At 45.5% G+C, this 18061-nt stretch overlaps 1 protein-coding gene across 22 annotated transcripts; it reads left to right on the top strand.

Moving 5' to 3' along the window:
* Positions 1-29: 29 nt before the first annotated feature.
* Positions 30-17528, top strand: MFSD1 (major facilitator superfamily domain containing 1). 22 transcript variants are annotated; one of them, XM_015637837.3, is made up of 17 exons: positions 30-195; positions 278-330; positions 1267-1379; positions 1840-1882; positions 2248-2315; positions 2720-2828; positions 3301-3403; positions 4129-4227; positions 4632-4743; positions 5214-5270; positions 5833-5989; positions 6752-6849; positions 7568-7680; positions 8053-8100; positions 9894-10167; positions 11618-11713; positions 12983-13000. In XM_015637837.3, exons 1-16 carry the CDS (start codon positions 45-47, stop codon positions 11709-11711), a joined length of 1692 nt encoding a protein of 563 aa, XP_015493323.1. In that variant the 5' UTR covers positions 30-44; the 3' UTR covers positions 11712-11713; positions 12983-13000. The 22 variants fall into 22 exon arrangements, 19 of the variants coding, with proteins under 19 accessions (XP_015493323.1, XP_015493326.1, XP_015493324.1 ...); XM_015637840.3 differs by lacking the exons at positions 11618-11713; positions 12983-13000 and adding exons at positions 8260-8320; positions 9555-9669 and having other exon boundaries at positions 9894-11125; XR_004498645.1 differs by lacking the exons at positions 11618-11713; positions 12983-13000 and adding an exon at positions 17368-17528 and having other exon boundaries at positions 9894-10325.
* The last annotated feature ends 533 nt before the right edge of the window (positions 17529-18061 follow it).

Raw genomic sequence — 18061 nt, 5'->3', positions numbered from 1 at the left:
GTGTGGTCGGATCACGTGGCGGGCGCTCACGTGAGGCGGGCGCGATGGCGGAGGAGGAGCGGGCGCTGCTGGGCTCCGATGGCGGCGATGGCGGCGGCTCCCCGGGCCCTCCCCGCGCCCTGCCCGCCGCCTGCGACCCCCGCCGCCTCCCGCACCGCCTGCTCGTCCTGACCCTCATGTGCTTCCTGGGATTCGGTGCGGGCCGGGGGGGCTGCGTGAGGGGGTTTGGGGTGTGGGTGGCGGGCCAGAGCCCTGAGCCGTGCCCTTCTCCCTGCAGGCAGCTACTTCTGCTACGATAACCCGGCCGCTCTGCAGACACAGGTTCAGCGGGTGAGTTCTGCCGCGGGGCTGGGAAATGCAGGACACTGATGGAATACCCGGGCAGAGCGGGAGGTGGGAAATGGGCAGGAATTGTTCCCTGGGCACAGCGGGGCCGGAGGAGCTGCGGCTGCCCCGGGATCCCTGGCACTGCCCAGGGTCATTTGGAGCAACCCGGGATAGTGGAAGGTGGGCTCGGAACTGCTATAGATATATATTATATTGTTGTGTTTTCACAAATATTAAAATGAATGTTATATGTATAAGGTTAGAAAACTTCGTTATATTAATATAATTCCTTCTATTTCTGTTATTGGTGAAACTTTGAAATAGTAGAATAATATACATATATGTTGAGCTATGGCATAGTATTAAAACAAAACTACTTTTGTTTGTATAACCCAAAGACTGAAAAAGATAATTAGAGACCTCCCTGCATTCTTAGATTATCTTATCCAGATAAAGACAGCAGTGACCAGAGCTCTGAGGGAGGAATTTATTGCATTTCTGTGATCAGGGAATGTAAAACTCGGTGGAGCCAAGAAAATTGATTTATTGGGAAGGGGGAGAGTCAAAAACTAAACAAAGAAACATCCAAAACTGAAGAAGAATGTTTGAATATGTATGAGAATTTATGGATATGTAGTAGGATTCTGTTTTTAAGGGACAATCCTTTGTTAGTGAGGTGAATGCAGAGACACCCAGCCATATCTCTAAACTTTATTTTTAATCTCCTAATTGTCTTTCTATTAAACTTCTAAATTCTATAGAAGATATGTGAACCTTGTTTTTCACAGGAACAAAATGGACTTTAAGGCCCTTCCACCCTAACCCATCTGTGAACTACAGAAAATACACTTTGTTTCTAGGTGGTTCTTCCTGAATACTTTGTGTCCCTGCAGCTAGCTCAGGAATAATGACTTTTTACAATTGTCCCGTGTTCTGTAGGACATGAAGGTGAACACAGCCCAGTTCATGGCACTCTATGCCTGGTACTCCTGGCCCAACGTGGTGCTGTGCTTCTTTGGAGGTTTCCTGATAGACAGAGTCTTTGGGATCCGGTGAGTGCTGTCTTTGTGTCCCTCCTGTGCAAGGAATGATGAGCTAGAACTGCAGGTGAAGTTGAAACTTTATATTATAAAGCTTTTCAAGGTTATAATAAACCTTTTCATTATTTTTTTCCCCATGCAGTTTACAATTTTTTAACAATATAGATGAGCTTCCATTCCTTTATAATTTAAATAAAGTTGTTTATAATTTAAATAAATTTCAAAACCACCACCTTGTGCTACCTGTTTTCTATGGGAGTTGTTGAGCTGCATAATTTATTACAGAGACCTTTTAATTGCCCATCCACCTTCCCTTGTTTCTCTGCTGCAGGTCTAAAATAGTGCTTTGTAGGAAAAAAAAAAGGATTCTGCTTATGCATGAAATGCATATTATTCTTTAATTTATTTATTTTTTATTTTAATTATTATTTCTTAATTAAATTTAATTATTCTTAATTTATTTTCTTTCCAGGTTGGGCACTGTCATATTCAGCATCTTTGTGTGTGTTGGGCAGGTGAGTGCCAGGAAGGGAGTGAAGGATGAACTGGGTCTGCAGTTTGTGTTTCACCTGAGACAGCTGAGAGCTGGAATGGGAGAAGCCCGAGCTGTACTGGGAAAGGGAACCTTGGAATGTGCCTGGAATTGTGGGAAGGATCCACCTTTTTTATGTGTTTGATGTGAAATTGGTTGAGGATGACACAGTCCCAGCTGGGCCAGGTTGGACATGACGAAACAGCAGAAGGAGCAAAAGCCAAAAGGAGCAGGACTGTGAAGTATTTCTGGGAAGGGAAAAGCATTTTTGTTCCTGTTTTCAGGCAGTTCAGCTTTGTTCCATACCTGAAATGCACAATTTTCACTCTCCCTCACTGCTGTTTGCAGGTGGTTTTTGCTCTGGGAGCACTGTTCAACACCTTCTGGCTGATGGAAGTGGGCAGATTCATATTTGGGTGAGTGTGGAACGGCAGGTTTGTGCTCTTTGAGGTAAGGCCATCCAGAAACTACAAAAACTAACCCTAGAGAGCTCTCCTAGAAAAGTGCTGCCACTTGGAATCGAAATTGGTGGATTCTGAGACCTCTGAAGCTGAGGAATTCAAGATCTCCCCTTCTTTTTCTTATGTAACTTAGAAAACAAAGCCCAGGACTTTGCAGGTGCTGCTGAATCAAAAACTGGAGCCACCAATCATTCTTCAATCACCACAATTCCCTTTTGAAATCTTTGATTTCTGTTGCCTTGTCTATATAAATACCCATTAAATCTGCTTGTGCACAGCCAGATTCCTCTGGAATTCTGCTCTTGCCAAAGCTTTTATCTTTGCCTGCTGCATTGGAGATGTTTTGGTTGGTTGTGCAGGATCGGGGGCGAGTCCTTGGCGGTGGCTCAGAACACGTATGCAGTGAGCTGGTTCAAGGGCAAGGAGCTGAACCTGGTGTTTGGATTGCAGCTCAGCATGGCCAGAATTGTGAGTTTGCACAGCTGGGAATGGAGAGAGGAGCTGGGCTCCTCATTTCATGGCTCATTCTGGGGGTTTTTAACCAGTGCAGCTGCTCCCAACTGGGGCTGGGGGATGTTCACCAGTGCTCAGCTGGTGGCAGCCTTGGGATTGCAGCCATGGGTCCTTCTCTGAGGGCAAAAGAAGGGGAAAATGGGATTTTTCCTGGTACCTGTCAGCTGGGAATCCTGAATTTAATTCAGCTCCATTTCTGAGCTCGTGCATGTGGGTTTATTCACTTCTCATAAGTGAGAACTCTCCCAGCCTTGTGTAAAATTTCAGTTTGTGATGTTGCAACGATTCATTTGTTACCAGCCCAGCAGGGAATCATTTCTGTCCTGCTTTAAGTTCCCTGGCTAGCATTTTAATGATAAACACTAGTGCCTGGTGTTCCCTGGAGCTGGGAAATGCTGGGATCTTCACTTGGCTCTGCTGTGCCTAGGGGAGCACGGTGAACATGAATATCATGGGATGGATCTACTCCAGAGTTCAGGATCTCCTGGGCTCTGCTGGCCCCAGCACCCTCGGCCTGGCTCTGCTCATAGGTCAGTGATGGTTTGGCTTGTGTCATCTGCATGTGTGTTCATTATTAACCACTTAATAGCATTTATTGACCATTTAGAAACATTTATTAACCACTTAAAAGCATTTATTAACCACTTAAAAACAGCACAAATCTGTTTGAGCTTAGGAAGAGCAATTCCAGCACCTCTTGTATCATATTCTCATTTTCTCTTGGGTTACTGCAGCTCCTGAAATGCTGTGGCATTTTTGGGGTTGCCAAATTCAAGTTTGTGTCTTGTGGAGATGAAATATTTCACATTCTCTCAGCAAAGGACAGGCTTGAAAATTTTTCTGAGGAGTGTCCAAGCTTGCCTGTGGGTATCTGATTGTAGAAGTGAAATTTGAACAATTTTGGGGTGTGTTCCCTTCCCTCAGAGCCATGGGCATGGAGATTTTGGTGTTGGGGATAAGGCCAGGCTTTGTTTCTGTTCCTGCAAGGTGCAGGTGAGGAGCTTGGCCGTGCTGAGGGTGAGTGGTGGTGATGTTTTAAATAAAATAAATGAATGTACATGTTTGTGCTCCAAGGCAGGTGTGTGCCACATGTGTCAGGCTTCGGTTTTACACCTGAACCTTGGAGCTGTGCAGCTCTTGGGCCTTAAAGCTGCTGGTGTACCTTGATGTGTCCAACACAAACTGTACTAATTGGGCTGAAAAATCAAATTACTGCTCGAGTTGTCAGCTGAGCACGTGGTGTTGCCTTCTTCAGGTGGAGTCACTTGTCTGTTCTCACTGGGCTGTGCTTTAATCCTGGCTTACCTGGACAGGAGAGCAGAGAAACTGCTTTGTAAGGAGCAGGGGAAAACAGGTGAGTGCTGGGGCTGGGCTGGAGCTGACCCTGCACTGGGCTGGTTTGCATTTCAGGTCATTCAAGGGGCTGCTGCTCAACATCTCCACAGTCCTAATCATCATTTTTTGGTGTCATTGCCACTGGCTCTGGGTTTTCTTGGAGTTGATTTCCTCAAGGGATGCAGAACCATGGAGCTCTTCCCTGTCAGTGTGTGCTGGGTTGAGTTTTCCATGGGGGAGAACTCAGGCCAATTAAAAATAAACTCAATTTGAGATCCAGTGGAATCCCAGACTGGTTTGGGATGTTACCTTTGATCTCCAGGCAGGGGCAGGGATTTGGGATCACCTGGGTGTTCTCCAGTGGGGATGAATCCCAGATTTGTTTATCTGAGTGATTCCATGCTGTGTCTCACCCCTCTGCAGGAGAAGTGATCAAGCTGACGGATGTGAAGGATTTCTCCTTGTCCTTGTGGCTCATCTTTGTCATCTGTGTCTGTTACTACGCTGCAGTTTTCCCTTTCATTGGCCTGGGGAAGTAAGTGCCACTCACCCTTCCAGCAATTCCCTTGGAATCTGGCCAAGCTTTTAACCAAAATCCTTAAAAACTCCACATTTATCAGCTGTGCTTTGTGGGAATTGCCACTCTGAGTTGTCAGAACTCAGTTTGCTTTCCTGATTAAAACTGGGTACAGGTTTAAAACATGGGATGGAATTTGGTGTCCTGTAGGATTCCTTCCAAATTTACAGCTCACTATTTGGGTGAAATTTTCATTATGAACTTCTTATGTTTTCCCCAAAGTATAATTTGAATGATCCTTAAATTAAAGTCTGTGGAGTCTGATAACAAGCTCCTAAATTAATTATAAATGAGAATCTGGGATATTTATGGCAAAGCTCTATTTAATTTTTCCATAAATGAGATTCTCATGTCTTTGTCTAACTTAATTTTGATTGCACATCCTTCAAGTCTGCATTTTCCTAAATGGATTTTTTTCCTTCCCTCAGGGTTTTCTTTATTGAAAAATTCCGGTTTTCCCCTCAAGAAGCCAGTGCAATTAACAGGTATATTGGGATTGATTTAATAAGGAACACTGCCAGGTTTTAGGATGTGTTTTTGGGCTCTGGGCAGGTGGGAAGAGGTTTGGGATCTCCTGTGAGCTGCATTTAAGTGGAGAAATAATTTACAAGACCCAAGGAATAACTGGGAAATGTGAACATGTTTTTTATTAAAAACAGATGTTCCCACTGGAAAGAAAAAGCTCTGAAGGGTTTTATCTTACTATTTAGTGATTCTTTGCTGAGTGATAAAAGTTTAATAACAGCAATTAAGGTTTAATAAATAAATAAAATAAAGGTTTAATAACAGCACTAAAGGAACTCAATTTTGGTCATTTGAGGATGAATTTGTGATGTGGCCAAACCCCAAAGCAATAAAACCCCACAAGAAAACCCCTGCTGGGCTCAGAGTCTGTCACTGTTTCCTTGAGTGCTGAGCACTTTTGTGTCCTCAAACCTTTGGAAATTTTAAATTATTGGGATTTGGGTGAGGGTGTTTTTTCCTTTTGTCCTCAGAGTTAAGAGAGGCCTCTGTGAGTGTTAAATCTTTGATTTCCCTCTGGTGCAGTGTGGTGTACATCATCTCAGCCCCCATGTCCCCGGTGTTCGGGCTGCTGGTGGATAAAGTTGGCAAGAACATCATCTGGGTGCTGTGTGCTGTGGTGACCACGCTGGCCTCACACATCCTGCTGGCCTTCACCTTCTGGAACCCCTGGATAGCCATGGTAACCTCATTTCCTGGGATTTACACCCAAAGACAATGTCAGATCCTCATTTCAGAAATACAAAACAAGCACTGGGGTTGGCACTGAATTATTCTGTGTGTTGGGAGGTGGAAAAGATTCCTCACTCCATTACTGAATTCCTGTGCCAGGTGCTCACTTCTCTCCTAAAAATTCCTCTTGTAATTTATTTCTGAAGTCTCTTACTCAAACTGCTCTCTTTTCTCCTAAAAATTGTTTAGTTTATTTCTAAATTTTATTTCTATTATTCAAACTGCTCTCTTTTTCTCCTAAAAATTCTTATTTTAGTTTATCTCTGAAGCTTATTACTATTATTGAAACTGCTCTCCTTTCTCCTAAAAATTCTTCTTTTAGTTTATTTCTGAAGCTTATTACCATTACTCAGACTGCCTCTGATGTGCTGAATTGTACCTTTGTAAAAACTTGGATTACTGAGAGCAGATTTCAGGAAATATTTCAGGAAATATTTCCTATTTGGAGCTGAGGGTTATGATGCTCACCAGTGGGGCAGGGATTAAAAACTTTGCTTTTCAAGCATTTTTCTGGTGAGGTGCAGCTCTGGGGGGTGTTCAGTCAAAACACAGAATTTATTTTGGGGGTCACTCCAGTTCCAAGTGTGGATATTTTTGTAGAATTTCCTTGCACAAAGTGTTTCTTGAGCTCCTTTTGGGGAAAGGGAAGGGCAATACCTGAATTTTTGGGGTGTGCCTGTGCTGTAACCCTGTTTGTTGTCCTGTGTCCCAGTGCCTGCTGGGTGTGGCCTATTCCCTGCTGGCCTGTGCCCTGTGGCCCATGGTGGCCTTCGTGGTCCCCGAGCACCAGCTGGGAACTGCCTATGGCTTGTGAGTATTTCCATGGGTTTGTGCCAGGCCAGAGCTCCAGCAGGAGCTGGGGGTGGGCTGGGATTGTCCCAGGTGAATGGGGACAAGGGATGGAGGGGCAGGACCCAGGGAATGGCAGGGCTGGCTGGGATCTTGGGAAGGAATTCCTGGCTGGGAGGGGCTGGATGGATTCCAGTGCAGGGAGATTGCAGGAGAGCTGGAGAGGAACCTTGGCCAAGGGGGAATGGTTTGAAATAAAGGAGAAGAGATTTACTTGGGACATTGGGAAGGGATTGCTCCCTGTGAGGCTGAGGAGGGGCTGGGATGGGATTCCCAGAGCATCCCTGGCAGTGCTGGGAGCAGCCAGGGGCAGTGGGAGGTGTCCCTGCCTTGGGGCTGGGTGAGCTTTACGGTCCCTCCCATCCCAAACCATTCCCTGACTCCTGACACTCTTGAGCCACTGCACCTGAGCAGATCCAACCCATTCCTGGTTGCCAGCTCCTCCAGGTCTGGAGCAGGAATCCCTGCCTGCTTTGGGGATGGGATTTGGGCAGAGCCTGAGGCTGGGGACAGGCACAGGAACTTCTGCAAAGCAACTGAGCCCTGACTCTGCCATGTCCCAAGACATGGGGAATGAGCATCTCTCATGAGCTCCAGGGGCACTGGGGAGCTTTTCCTGAGCAAATCTGAATCCATTTCGCTGAGAGAAGAACTGAGTGGTGTTCCTGCTGTGTCCCAGCATGCAGTCCATCCAGAACCTGGGCCTGGCAGTGATTGCCATAGCAGCTGGAATGATCCTGGACACCAGGGGATACCTGTTCCTCGAGGTCTTCTTCAGTGCCTGTGTTTGCTGTGAGTGTGGGACACCCTGGGAATGGCCTCAGGAAGCTCCACTGGGCTTTTGGGGTTCATATTTCCTGGAAAACAGAAACAATTCCTCTTCTAGAGGTGTCAGCTGGGGCAGTGCTGGGATGAACTCACAGCCAGTGGAGTGCTTGGGGTTTGCCTGAAGTGTGAAGAGTTTCAGTGTTTAAAAAAGGGAGTGAAAGTAGACAAATAATGCTTTTCAAGTATAAATTGCAAATTTAGAATGAAAATAATTTCTGAATGACCACGTGCTGTGAGCACAGGGAGATTTCCAAAACCAGAAAACCCCTCTGAGTTACCGTGAAAATCTTGGTTGTGGGTTCAAGCTGTTCATTTCTTGTCCCTTTCCTTTTGCAGTGTCACTGATAGCTGTGGTGCTGCTGTACTTTGTGAATCACCTCACAGGTGAGTCTTTGCAGCTTCTCTTTACCTCAATTTCTACTTCTGTAAAATCACTCCTCTGATTTCTCAGTGCTCTGAGAACTCCTGGGGGGAGCTTTGATACCAAAGGCAAAAACAATCCCAGTTTTAAAGGTCTCAGAGTGCACATTGCTGCTGTTACAGGTGGTGATCTCAACTGGTCTGCAAAGAAAAGGGCAAAACTGCAAAAAGCAGCTGCTTCTGAGTAAGTACAGAGCCAGGAAATGTCAGAGTCCTCGGGAAATGTTTGTCCTGAAGGGATTAAGGAGATCATTCCTCCAGTCTGATTTATATTGGATTTATTTTCTTACCAGTCTGGTTTAGGATTTCATATCCCTGCCTCCTGTGAATCAATATTTGAGGTAGCTTTATCCAGCTGTCCTTTCCTGGCACTATCCCAATTCCAGGGGTTCTGTGGGATTTGGGATGTCCTGTCTGCAGTAACTGTCCCAGTTCCATGGATTCTGTTTTATTTGGGATTCCCTGCCTGCAGTAACTGTCCCAATTCCATGGATTTTGTTTTATTTGGGATTCCCTGCCTGCAGTAACTGTCCCAATTCCATGGATTGTGTGGGATTTGGGATGCCCTGCCTGCAGTAACTGTCCCAGTTCCATGGATTCTGTTTTATTTGGGATGCCCTGCAGTAACTGTCCCATTTGTTTCAGAAAGGAGAGCTGAGTGAGTGGCAGAGCCTGAGCTGAGCTCTGGCTCCTCCCGGAGCTGCAGTTCCTGCCCTTCCCTGGAGGATCCGCTCACCGGGGCCTTCCAGCGCTGCCTCAGCTCCTGCTTTTTGTTTAAACAATTCCAAAATCCCTTGGTTTGGCTGAGGGCCCTGGCTGAGCTCTGCCACCCCACAAACCCCCAGAGCTCCCAGGTGCAGCTTTGTGTTCCCAGCCAGAGCTCTCCCAGCTCTCTGTCCTCGTGCAAAAACCACTTTGGAAATGTGTTTACAGCTTTGGGTTTCCTTTCATCACTGCAAAAAGAGCCACAGATGCTCCAATGGACTTTTGTTTTGGTTTTTTTTTTAATAATTTTCTGAATTCTGAGGCTGCTGAGCAGTCTTTTATTGCCTTCTCAATTCTCTTTGTATTGTAATGTTTGTTTTAAGGGATGAAAGTTTGTTTAATAGATAGAAGATTGTTCCAGAAGCTCCCCTGAGCACTTTGTAATCTGGGAAAAGCCAAAAGGTTTCTCTTTCTACGGAAATCTTGGAATGAAATAAAAGGAACCTGCAGAAATCAGCCTCTCTCTTTCTTTACACTGAATTATTGATCCCTGCACATCTCAGGGTGGTTCACCCAATACCTCAGAACATTTCCTAGGCATTAAAACAACAATAACGATATTAAAATATGAAATAATGCTGAAACAACAACCATTCCCTGCTTGGCAGGGTTTTCCCTCAGGGCAAACATCTTTTGCCACTTTTCTTTTGCAGAGCAGAAGAGCAGGAGAGGCTCAGAAGGCAGAACGAAGATGATTTGACAAAATTGCTGCCAAAAGCTGATGCCTTTAGTTTCAGGAATAAATACCTGTCCAAACTTGGAGCTCAGGTATCACTAACAGGGGTTCATGGACAATTAAAAACCAGAATAACGAGGGGCTTATTAGAATTTGGCTGTTTTTAACAGCCAGCAACTCCACCTCTGAGTGAAATTCCTGGGATTTGTTCTCAGAAAGAAATCTCCCAGTAATTAAAAACCTAATGAAGGAAAGGAATCAAAGGCTGGCCCAGCTCAGAGGTTGAGGAATGTCTTGATTTTATTTTTTTTTGCAGCTCCCAGCTCATTACTCCTCCTGTTTCTCCACCCTGGCCCACAGAAGTGTGCTGAAATAGCAGCTTGGCCCTGTGAACAGCAGGAATACACTGAATTTCCTGGGACACAGAGCCCAGCCCCAGCAGATGCTCCGTGCTTTGCTGCAAGCCTAGCTCCTAGATTTAAAATATTGCCTAAAACTCCTCCTTCCTGGGCAGTCCAGGGATCCTGCTGGAATTGTGGCTCTGGTGGAAGCTCTGGGTGCCTGCTGCTGCCTCCTGCCTCGAGTTCTCCGTGAGTAGCTGAGGCAGGGCCAGGGTTTGATCTCCAGCTGTGAAAGGGGAAAATTCCATCGTGGAATTGCTGGGATGAGCCTGGATGGAGGTGGGGCTTTCCCAGCCTCTCCTCTTGGACACCTTCCTTCCTCTCTTTCCTTTTTCTGGGAGAAAAAGGTGAGGAAAAGCTGCCAAGGGAATATTTCAGAGGAATCTCCGCTTCCAGACGTGCTCACCCTGGAATTTATCCCAGCTCAGGAACAGCAATAACCTCTCCAAGCCTGAATAATGTGAAAACTGATTCATTTTTAAGAGTTAGTGCCTAAAAAACTATAAAAAGAATTAAAGCAAGAACTGAATTTTGCTTGCAGAGGGCAAAGCCTTGAATTCCATGGTGGAACTCCTCATTTTCCCATCACTTGATGGGAGGCTCCGTGCTGAGCAGGGAGTTCCCAGAGCTCCTGCAGAGTCAATTTTGCTTTGGTTAATTACTCCTCGAGGTAATTGGGTAAATTATCCCTGAACTGAGCTGATCCTGCTTTAAAGGGCAGGAGGTTTGTGGAGCCCCAGGAATATTCCTGGGATGGCTCCAGGGAACAGGGAAAGCTCAGGAGCCTTTGGAGCGTCCTTGGCAGCAGAGAGAGGAGTTTGTTAGAATAAAGATGTTGCATTTCATGTAGAACATTCTTAATATTTTTAATTTCAGCAGAACTCACACTATTAAAGTTGGTTTTAAAGGAGGCTTTCTGCAGTGGAGATTTCTTTGGTATCCTTGGAAAATTCTCACCTTCCTGAAGGAAATTTTGGGTGAAGGTTGTGGCTTCTGAAGGACCATGTGGGAACCCAGAGCAGCAGCTTGGCAGCTCCCTGAGCTCTGCTGCTTTTTCCTGCTCCTCCCTGGAGCTCTGAGCTTGCCTGGGAGGTTTCCTCGTGCTCTTGTGGATTTGGGGTGTTTGGAAATAAAACCTTGCCATGGACACTGGTGCTTGTGGCTGTTGGGGGCTCTGGAGTTGTTTTGGGGGTTGTTGGGGCAGTTTTTTCCCTGATCAGGGGGGAGAGTTTGGGGGAAGTTTCCCTTGGAGGATCCAAAGGCAAAGCTGCTCCCACTGCTGGGTTGAGTTTTTTTCTTGGGGAGGGAGAGAATTAAATTGGATTTTGCTCTTCTGCTTCTCCTGAGCTCTGGCACATTTTGTTTGGAGAAGCTCCTCTGCTGTTCCCTCTGGGCTGACACTCCATGTGTGATCCAAGCCTGCAGCTCCTGTTTTCCTGAGCTTTAGTTCCAGTTTGTGAATTCCCTGCAGCCTTCAGGATCCTTCTCCAGTCCTGGGGGGCTTCTGCAAAGGAGACAAATCCCCCTGGGAGCTGCAGCCCCTCTCTCTGAGCTTTAACCCTCACTGATGAAAAACACCTCCAAAAGAGGAATTCATTGGACCGATTTCCCCAGGATGTTCTTTGTGCTCCTGCCCCAGGTGCCTGAGGAGCCCTTCAGAAGCTGAAATCGGGAACAGCTGGGAAGGAGCTTTCTCCCAAGAAATCCTCCCTTTTCCAGGGATCTCTCACTAGAGGTCAGCACTGCCTCGGGAATGTTGGATAATTGGGATTGAAACCCTCCAGGCTGCCAGGGTTGGTTTTGGTGCCTGATTTCCAGCCCTGCTCCTGGCACAGGGATGGACGGGGTCTGGAGCAGCCTGGGATGGGGGAAGGTGTCCCCACCCAGGGCAGGGTGGTCTTTAAGGTCCTTCCAGCCCAAACCCATCTGTGATTCCACGGAATCCCATGGAATTCCATGGGAAAAGCACCTCAACCCCTCAGTTCTCTTTGATTGAATTACTTCTGAGGTGGGTGAAGTCTTGGTGTTCTCCATCAGGTTCTGGATCCCAGGGGAGGCTCAGGTTGGAATCAGCAGGAATTTCTCCATGGAAAGGGTGGTGAAGCCTTGGAAGGGGCTGCCCAGGGAGGTTTGGAGTGCCCATCCCTGGAGGTGTCCAAGGAATTCCTGGATATGGCACTCAGGGCTCTGGGCTGGAACTTTTCCAGCCTCAGTGATTTTCTGTCTCGAGGTGGAAAACTTCCATGTTTTTTGAACAATTCCAGGGATGTGTCTCCACTAAACTTTCCACGTGGTCAGAATCCTCTGGAATTTGTGGGAATGTTGATGTAAAACCACAGCATGGAAAGCTCATTTCAGCTTTTCCTGACAGGGAATATTCCTTGTTCTGCTCTTTCCCAGGCTCCCCAGGGAATGGTCCCAAGGCTTCCAGAGCTCCAGGAATATTTGGATAATGTTTTCAGGCACAGGTGGGAATGTTGGGATGTCCTGTGCAGGGCCTGGAGTTGGACTTTGATGATCCCTGTGGGTCCCTTCCAGCTCAGGATATTCCAGGATTTGTTTTTCCAGGGAAACAGAGGTGGTAGGTGAAGACAAAACGAGTTTTCCCCTACAGATATCTCTCTGTTTAGTGAACTCTTGGGCAGTAAAATGTGGCAGCAAATCCTGTCCAAAGCTGGGAGCAGCAGATTTCCATGTCCTGGAGCCTCTCCCTTGGCTCTGGCAGGAATGTGGGGAGAAAACTGGGGCAGGCTTGAAGTGACCAGGATAATTCCCCTTAATTAACCCTGACCCATCTCCAGGGTTAATGATGATCCTTCCCAGGAGAGCCTCACAGAAAGGGATCTGTGGGTGCAGATTCCAGCTCTGAGCTGGGCTGGGATCCAGAGGAAATTCTTTATTCCTGTTTTTCCTGTTATTCCTTCAGCAGCTCCTGGGGCTGGGGGTGAATTAACAGCAGCTTGGCATCATTAGGTGTTAATTTCTGATTTCTTTTTCCTGGCAGCCTGCCCTGCTCCATGCATCATCCCCATCCCATCCCCATCCCATCTCATCCCCATCTCATCCCCATCTCATCCCCATCTCATCCCCATCTCATCCCCATTCCCATCCCCATCTCATCCCATCCCATTCCCATCCCCATCCCCATCCCCATCCCCATCCCATCCCAGGCTGCTGCTGAACGAGGACCTGGAGCCAAGTGCAGCCTAATGGGATCTCCCAGCGTTTTCCAGGTGAGTTCTGGAACATTCCAGGGAATGCTGGGCCACCCTCTGGAGCCTCCTGGTGACATCTGCGCTGTCCCAGAGCAGCTCCTGCTGTTCCCCAGCCCTCTGGGGCTGCTTTGGGCATCACAAACCCCTTCCCAAGCTCCAGCAGTGCTTAAATAAGAGCTGGATCCCGGGAATTGTGTTGGGGGTGTTAAAATCAGTATTTATTTGTGAGTCACTCATGGAGGGGGCCCTAATTGGAGCAGGTTTTCTGCTCAGGCCGCAGAACAGGACAATAAAAATCCGAGATTGATGGTTATGAGCAGGTTAAATGGGGATCAAAGTTATAAATTCCAGCCCTGCTGGAGCTGGGATTGGCCACCAGAGATCCTGCTAAGTGCCAGTGCTGTTTAATGAGCTCGTTTATTTGCAGGCCTCCAAGTGTATCAGCTCAGGGAGTTTATAGAAAATGTGTTTAAAATAAACAAAGTGCCAGGGGTCAGCAGTGTTGGATATGGGCTGGGACAAAGAGCCCACAGGGAAAAACAGGAGCTGAAAGTGAAGATTTGGATTTCCAGGGGAGTCTGAGGCTTGGGGAGTGTGAGGAATTCCATCCTTTGGTTCCACACTGCTGGGATTTTGTTTCCTTCTGGTTTTTGATCATTTCAGGGTAAACACAAAGCCTCAGTGTGCTGGGTGTCAGGATATTGGGTAGGGTTGTGGTGGGACATTCCAGAGGGGAAAATGCAGGAGCTGAAAATTGAGATTTGGATTTCCAGGGAAGTCTGAGGTTTGAGGAGCATGAGGAATTCCATCCTATGGTTCCACACTGCTGGGATTTTGTTTCCTTCTGGTTTTTGGTCATTACAAGGCCTCAGTGTAGTGTCAGGAATACTGGGTAGGGTTTGTATTTGCTGGCTCAGATATCCCAGAGGGGAAAAGCAGGAGCTGAAAATGGAGATTTGGATTTCCAGGGAAGTCTGAGGCTTGAGGAGTGTGAGGAATTCCATCCTGTGGCTCTGGAATTTTGGTTTCTCCTGGTTTTTGGTTATTTCACCACAGGGACTGGACCTGCAGCAGATGCAGAAGTTTTTGGGGTGTCCTTGGGAAGCTGGGCTGGAAATCTCTTTATCCATGGGAGTGAAATGTTTCCATTCCCAGCAGCACAAACTTGTTAAAGCTCAGGGAGCCGTGGGGAACTGCTTGGGTTAAAGTTGAATTGTTTTGTTGGGAGATTCCCCTGGTGACTCCAGAGCTTCCCCCTCTGCTGATGGAAGGAGAGGGAATGGGGAGGTCTCTAAAGGGCAGAAAAATGGGAATATTTGGTTAAATATCTGGAGTTCTTTGGTTATAGCTGGTACAGCAAGGCCTGATTTGAAAAGCACAGCATCCACATCCCAGAGATAATTCTGTTCAATTGTTCCCAAACTCCAGAGCTGGAACCTCACAGAGAAAGGCTGGAACTGAGGCTGCTCCTAGAGGAGACAAAATTCCATTTCCTGACTTGCTGAGGGAGATTTTTATAATTGGGATAAAACTCTGAATTAATCCCAGTGGCATCCAAAGCTCCCCACTGCCTCCTTTGCTAGAGAATCATTTGTTTTACCCCAAAGAGCCCCTTTTTTGTTCCTCTGTTAAAAAGTTGATTTTTCTTTAATTTGTGGCTGTGTTTCCTGATTAAACTCCACACTTCCAAAGCCTTTGCAGGGTTTGGGGAGGGAGAATCCTGGGGGATTCAAAGCAGCCTCTGCCTCTTTCCCCCTGCAGCAGCACTTTGGATAAGCAAAAAAAATAATAAAATAAAATTTCTCCCCAGCTCGGGAATAGAGGCAGGAATTCTGTCCTTGCCCAGAGGAGCTGGAAATCCCTGGAATTGTCCAAGGCCAGGGTGGATGAGGCTTGGAGCACACTGGGATGGGGAAGGTTCCCTGCACAGGGAATGGGCTCTGAGATCCCAAATATTCCATGATTCTGTGATTCCTCTGGAAGAGAAAAAAAAGGGAATTAGTGTTTCCTGGAGGTTGTTCCCTCTGGAGAAGGAAATGCTGCTCCAGCTCCCTGGGAGTGCAGGAAAAGCAACCCCAGCTCACATCCGAGGGAAATAAAACACCGGAATGATCCCAATAAATTCCAATAATTGTGCCTGGCAGCATGTGGTAATTTAAAATGGATTAATCTAACGAGCCTTAAAGAGGAATAAATAATAAACATCTCCATGGAATGGGAATGCTGCTCCCTTCCCTGGGGCTGGATATCAGTGAGTGCTCAGAGAGAGCTGGAAAATCAATCTGGGAGGAGAAGGAAGGAGGAATTAACTGCAAGAAATGGGACTGGAGCTGGATGAATGTTCCCAGCATCCATGAAAAGTGGGAATGTGGTGCCTGGAATGGGAAGCAGGTTTGGAATGAGGGTTGGGCTCTCAGGGCTCAGGTGGGATTTTGGATCCCTCCTTTCCTGGCTGGAGCTGGGATTTCTCCATGGAAAATGATGGAGCCCCAGGTGGCTCTTGGCACATCCACATGGAGCCGAGATCCAGGGATAAATCCCAGGGGAAACCTCCCTCCTCTGGAAAAGCAGGAGCAGGCAGGCTCCAGTGGGGGTTTTTCCCTGCTCCTTGATTTCCTGGGATGGGATCTGCCCCTCGCAGGGTTTGGATGCTCTGATCCGGCTGGAGGCAGGAATTCCAATCCCGATATTCCAGCAGGGATGCTGTGGGGTGCAGCCTGGATGTGATCGAGCCCCACCGCTCCCTGTCGTGTTCCTGCCTTTGGATTGGGATTCCCAGCTCTGGAATCACAGCTCAGGATCTGTTCTGGGAGCTTTTCCTCATCTCCCAGCTCCGCTCTCGGGTCCTGCTGGAATCTCCATAGTAACAGAGCAGGGGAAATGTCATTCCTGGGAATTTTATCCTGCTGGGAATATCAGGGCTGGCCGATATTTGTGTTTATTTGTCTCTCCCAGCTCCTCCCGGGGCTGTGGATGTGGCTGGGATGAGCCTGGGATGCTCTGGGAAGCTCCTGGCTCCAAATCCTGGGGATGGGAAGGGACAAATCCCGGATTTCTGGGGGGATTGAGGAGGGAAACGATTCCAGTGGGATTGGGAAGGGATTCCCGGGATTCCCAGGGGAGCTCAGGATCCCTGGAAGTGCCCAAGGCCAGGCTGGACCCAGCTTTGGGGGGATGGGAATCCCGGGGAGCTCTGCAAGACCTGGGCTCGGTAATTAACCAGTTAATTAGTTAATTAATGCTGGGGTGTAATTGGGATTTACGTAGAGGAGTTGGATTTTTCTCATTTCTCTGTGGCATTTGAGGGTCCTGGGGAAGAACAGGAAATCAGTAATTAGTAAATTTTTAAATAATAAGGAAATGATTGGAACTCAGCTTATTGTAATGAAGCCATTAGCTAATGACTAATGAATATATTTATTCAACTTTTCTCTCTTTAGCTAATTGAGCTGATTTTTGTCTCTTGGGAGGTTTTTTGCACAATCTCCTTTGGAGCTGTTTTTTTACCCAGGAATGGATTTTTACCTCAATGGCTCCTGTAAATTGAATTTTGTGGGAATTTCCCGGTTCTCACTTGGAGCAGCCGAGCTCCGTTTTAGGAACATTTTTTATTTCAGGGTTTGGGTTTCTTTGTTCCAGGGGGAGCTTTGAGATTTGGCCTTTTCTGCTCCTTTTTTAATCCAAATTTGTCAAATCCCGCTGGTGAAAATGCAAAAATTTTCACCCATTATTATTATTTTTTTAAATAAAAACATAGCTTTAATAATATTTAAACTATATATAATAGATATTTATTTTATATATATTTATATATATAAAAAATATTATTATACATTATATATAAAAATATATATATTCTGTTATATATTACATTTATTATATATTGTATATATTATATATAATTATATATCATTAAATATAATTGTATATAATGAATTTATAGTAATTCAATATAATATAATATATTTATAATTCTATAGGCTACATAATGTTATATAATAATTCTATTGATATATTAATTCTATATAACTGTATGTAGAAGAATTATATTAATTCCATATAACTGTACACAGAATAATTGTATCACTGTATTAATTATATGTAATATTTCATTTAAAATAATTAATTTTTTTTACTAATTAATGATTATTATACAATTCTTTGATCCTTTCAGGTAAGGAAGAAGGAAAACCAGAAGGGAAATGTTGTCCTAGGGAGGAGCTGAGATTTAAGGTTCATTATTATTATTAATAATATTATTAATAATAACACTGACATTAAAATTAATAAATAACATTAATAATTTTTAAAAATGATAACATTTATAGCCTTGAGATATTTAATGTAATTTCAAACTTCATTAAATAAATAAAAAATATAAACTGTGTTAAATATTCTATTACAAATAAATAGAAATAAGATAAATGTTAAACAGAAATATTTTGTATGATGAATATTTTTGTTTATTAACTGTTATATTCAAATGTTATTTATTGGAATTTCTATTTTTCTATGAATAAAAATGCATATTTTTTATAATTCTTTCTGGTCTTGTTGCTGAAATTCAATTTCCTCCCTTGCACTTCTGAGTCCTGGGGGAAACATTTTGGGATTTTGGGCTCCTGGATCCGGATTTTGGGGCCGCTTTTGGAGCATTTGGGGAATTTTCTGTTTAATTCCAGCGTGGGAAGTGATGGGGAAAGATTTAAAATAATGAAAAAATTCTGAACCACGGAACAAAGGCTCGGATCCAGCAGGAATGAGAAGGCAGGAAAAGAATCCCAGGGAATTCAGGGGAAGAGTCTGCAGAGACTGAGACTTCTTGGGTGGCAATTCTAGAATAAAAGAATTAATTTTACAAAATTATT

The sequence above is a fragment of the Parus major genome, chromosome 9 (genome assembly GCF_001522545.3).
Source record: "Parus major isolate Abel chromosome 9, Parus_major1.1, whole genome shotgun sequence".
NCBI classification, from domain to species: Eukaryota; Metazoa; Chordata; class Aves; order Passeriformes; family Paridae; genus Parus; species Parus major.
This window is presented reverse-complemented; position numbering and strand designations above follow the sequence as displayed.

Bases quoted from the DNA above. Each gene is read 5' to 3' on its own strand.
- MFSD1 (XM_015637837.3), top strand. From the start codon at position 45: ATGGCGGAGGAGGAGCGGGCGCTGCTGGGCTCCGATGGCGGCGATGGC. The intron at 2,316-2,719 runs GTGAGTGTGGAA...TTGGTTGTGCAG, and splicing joins GTGGGCAGATTCATATTTGG to GATCGGGGGCGAGTCCTTGG. The intron at 3,404-4,128 runs GTCAGTGATGGT...TGCCTTCTTCAG, and splicing joins CGGCCTGGCTCTGCTCATAG to GTGGAGTCACTTGTCTGTTC.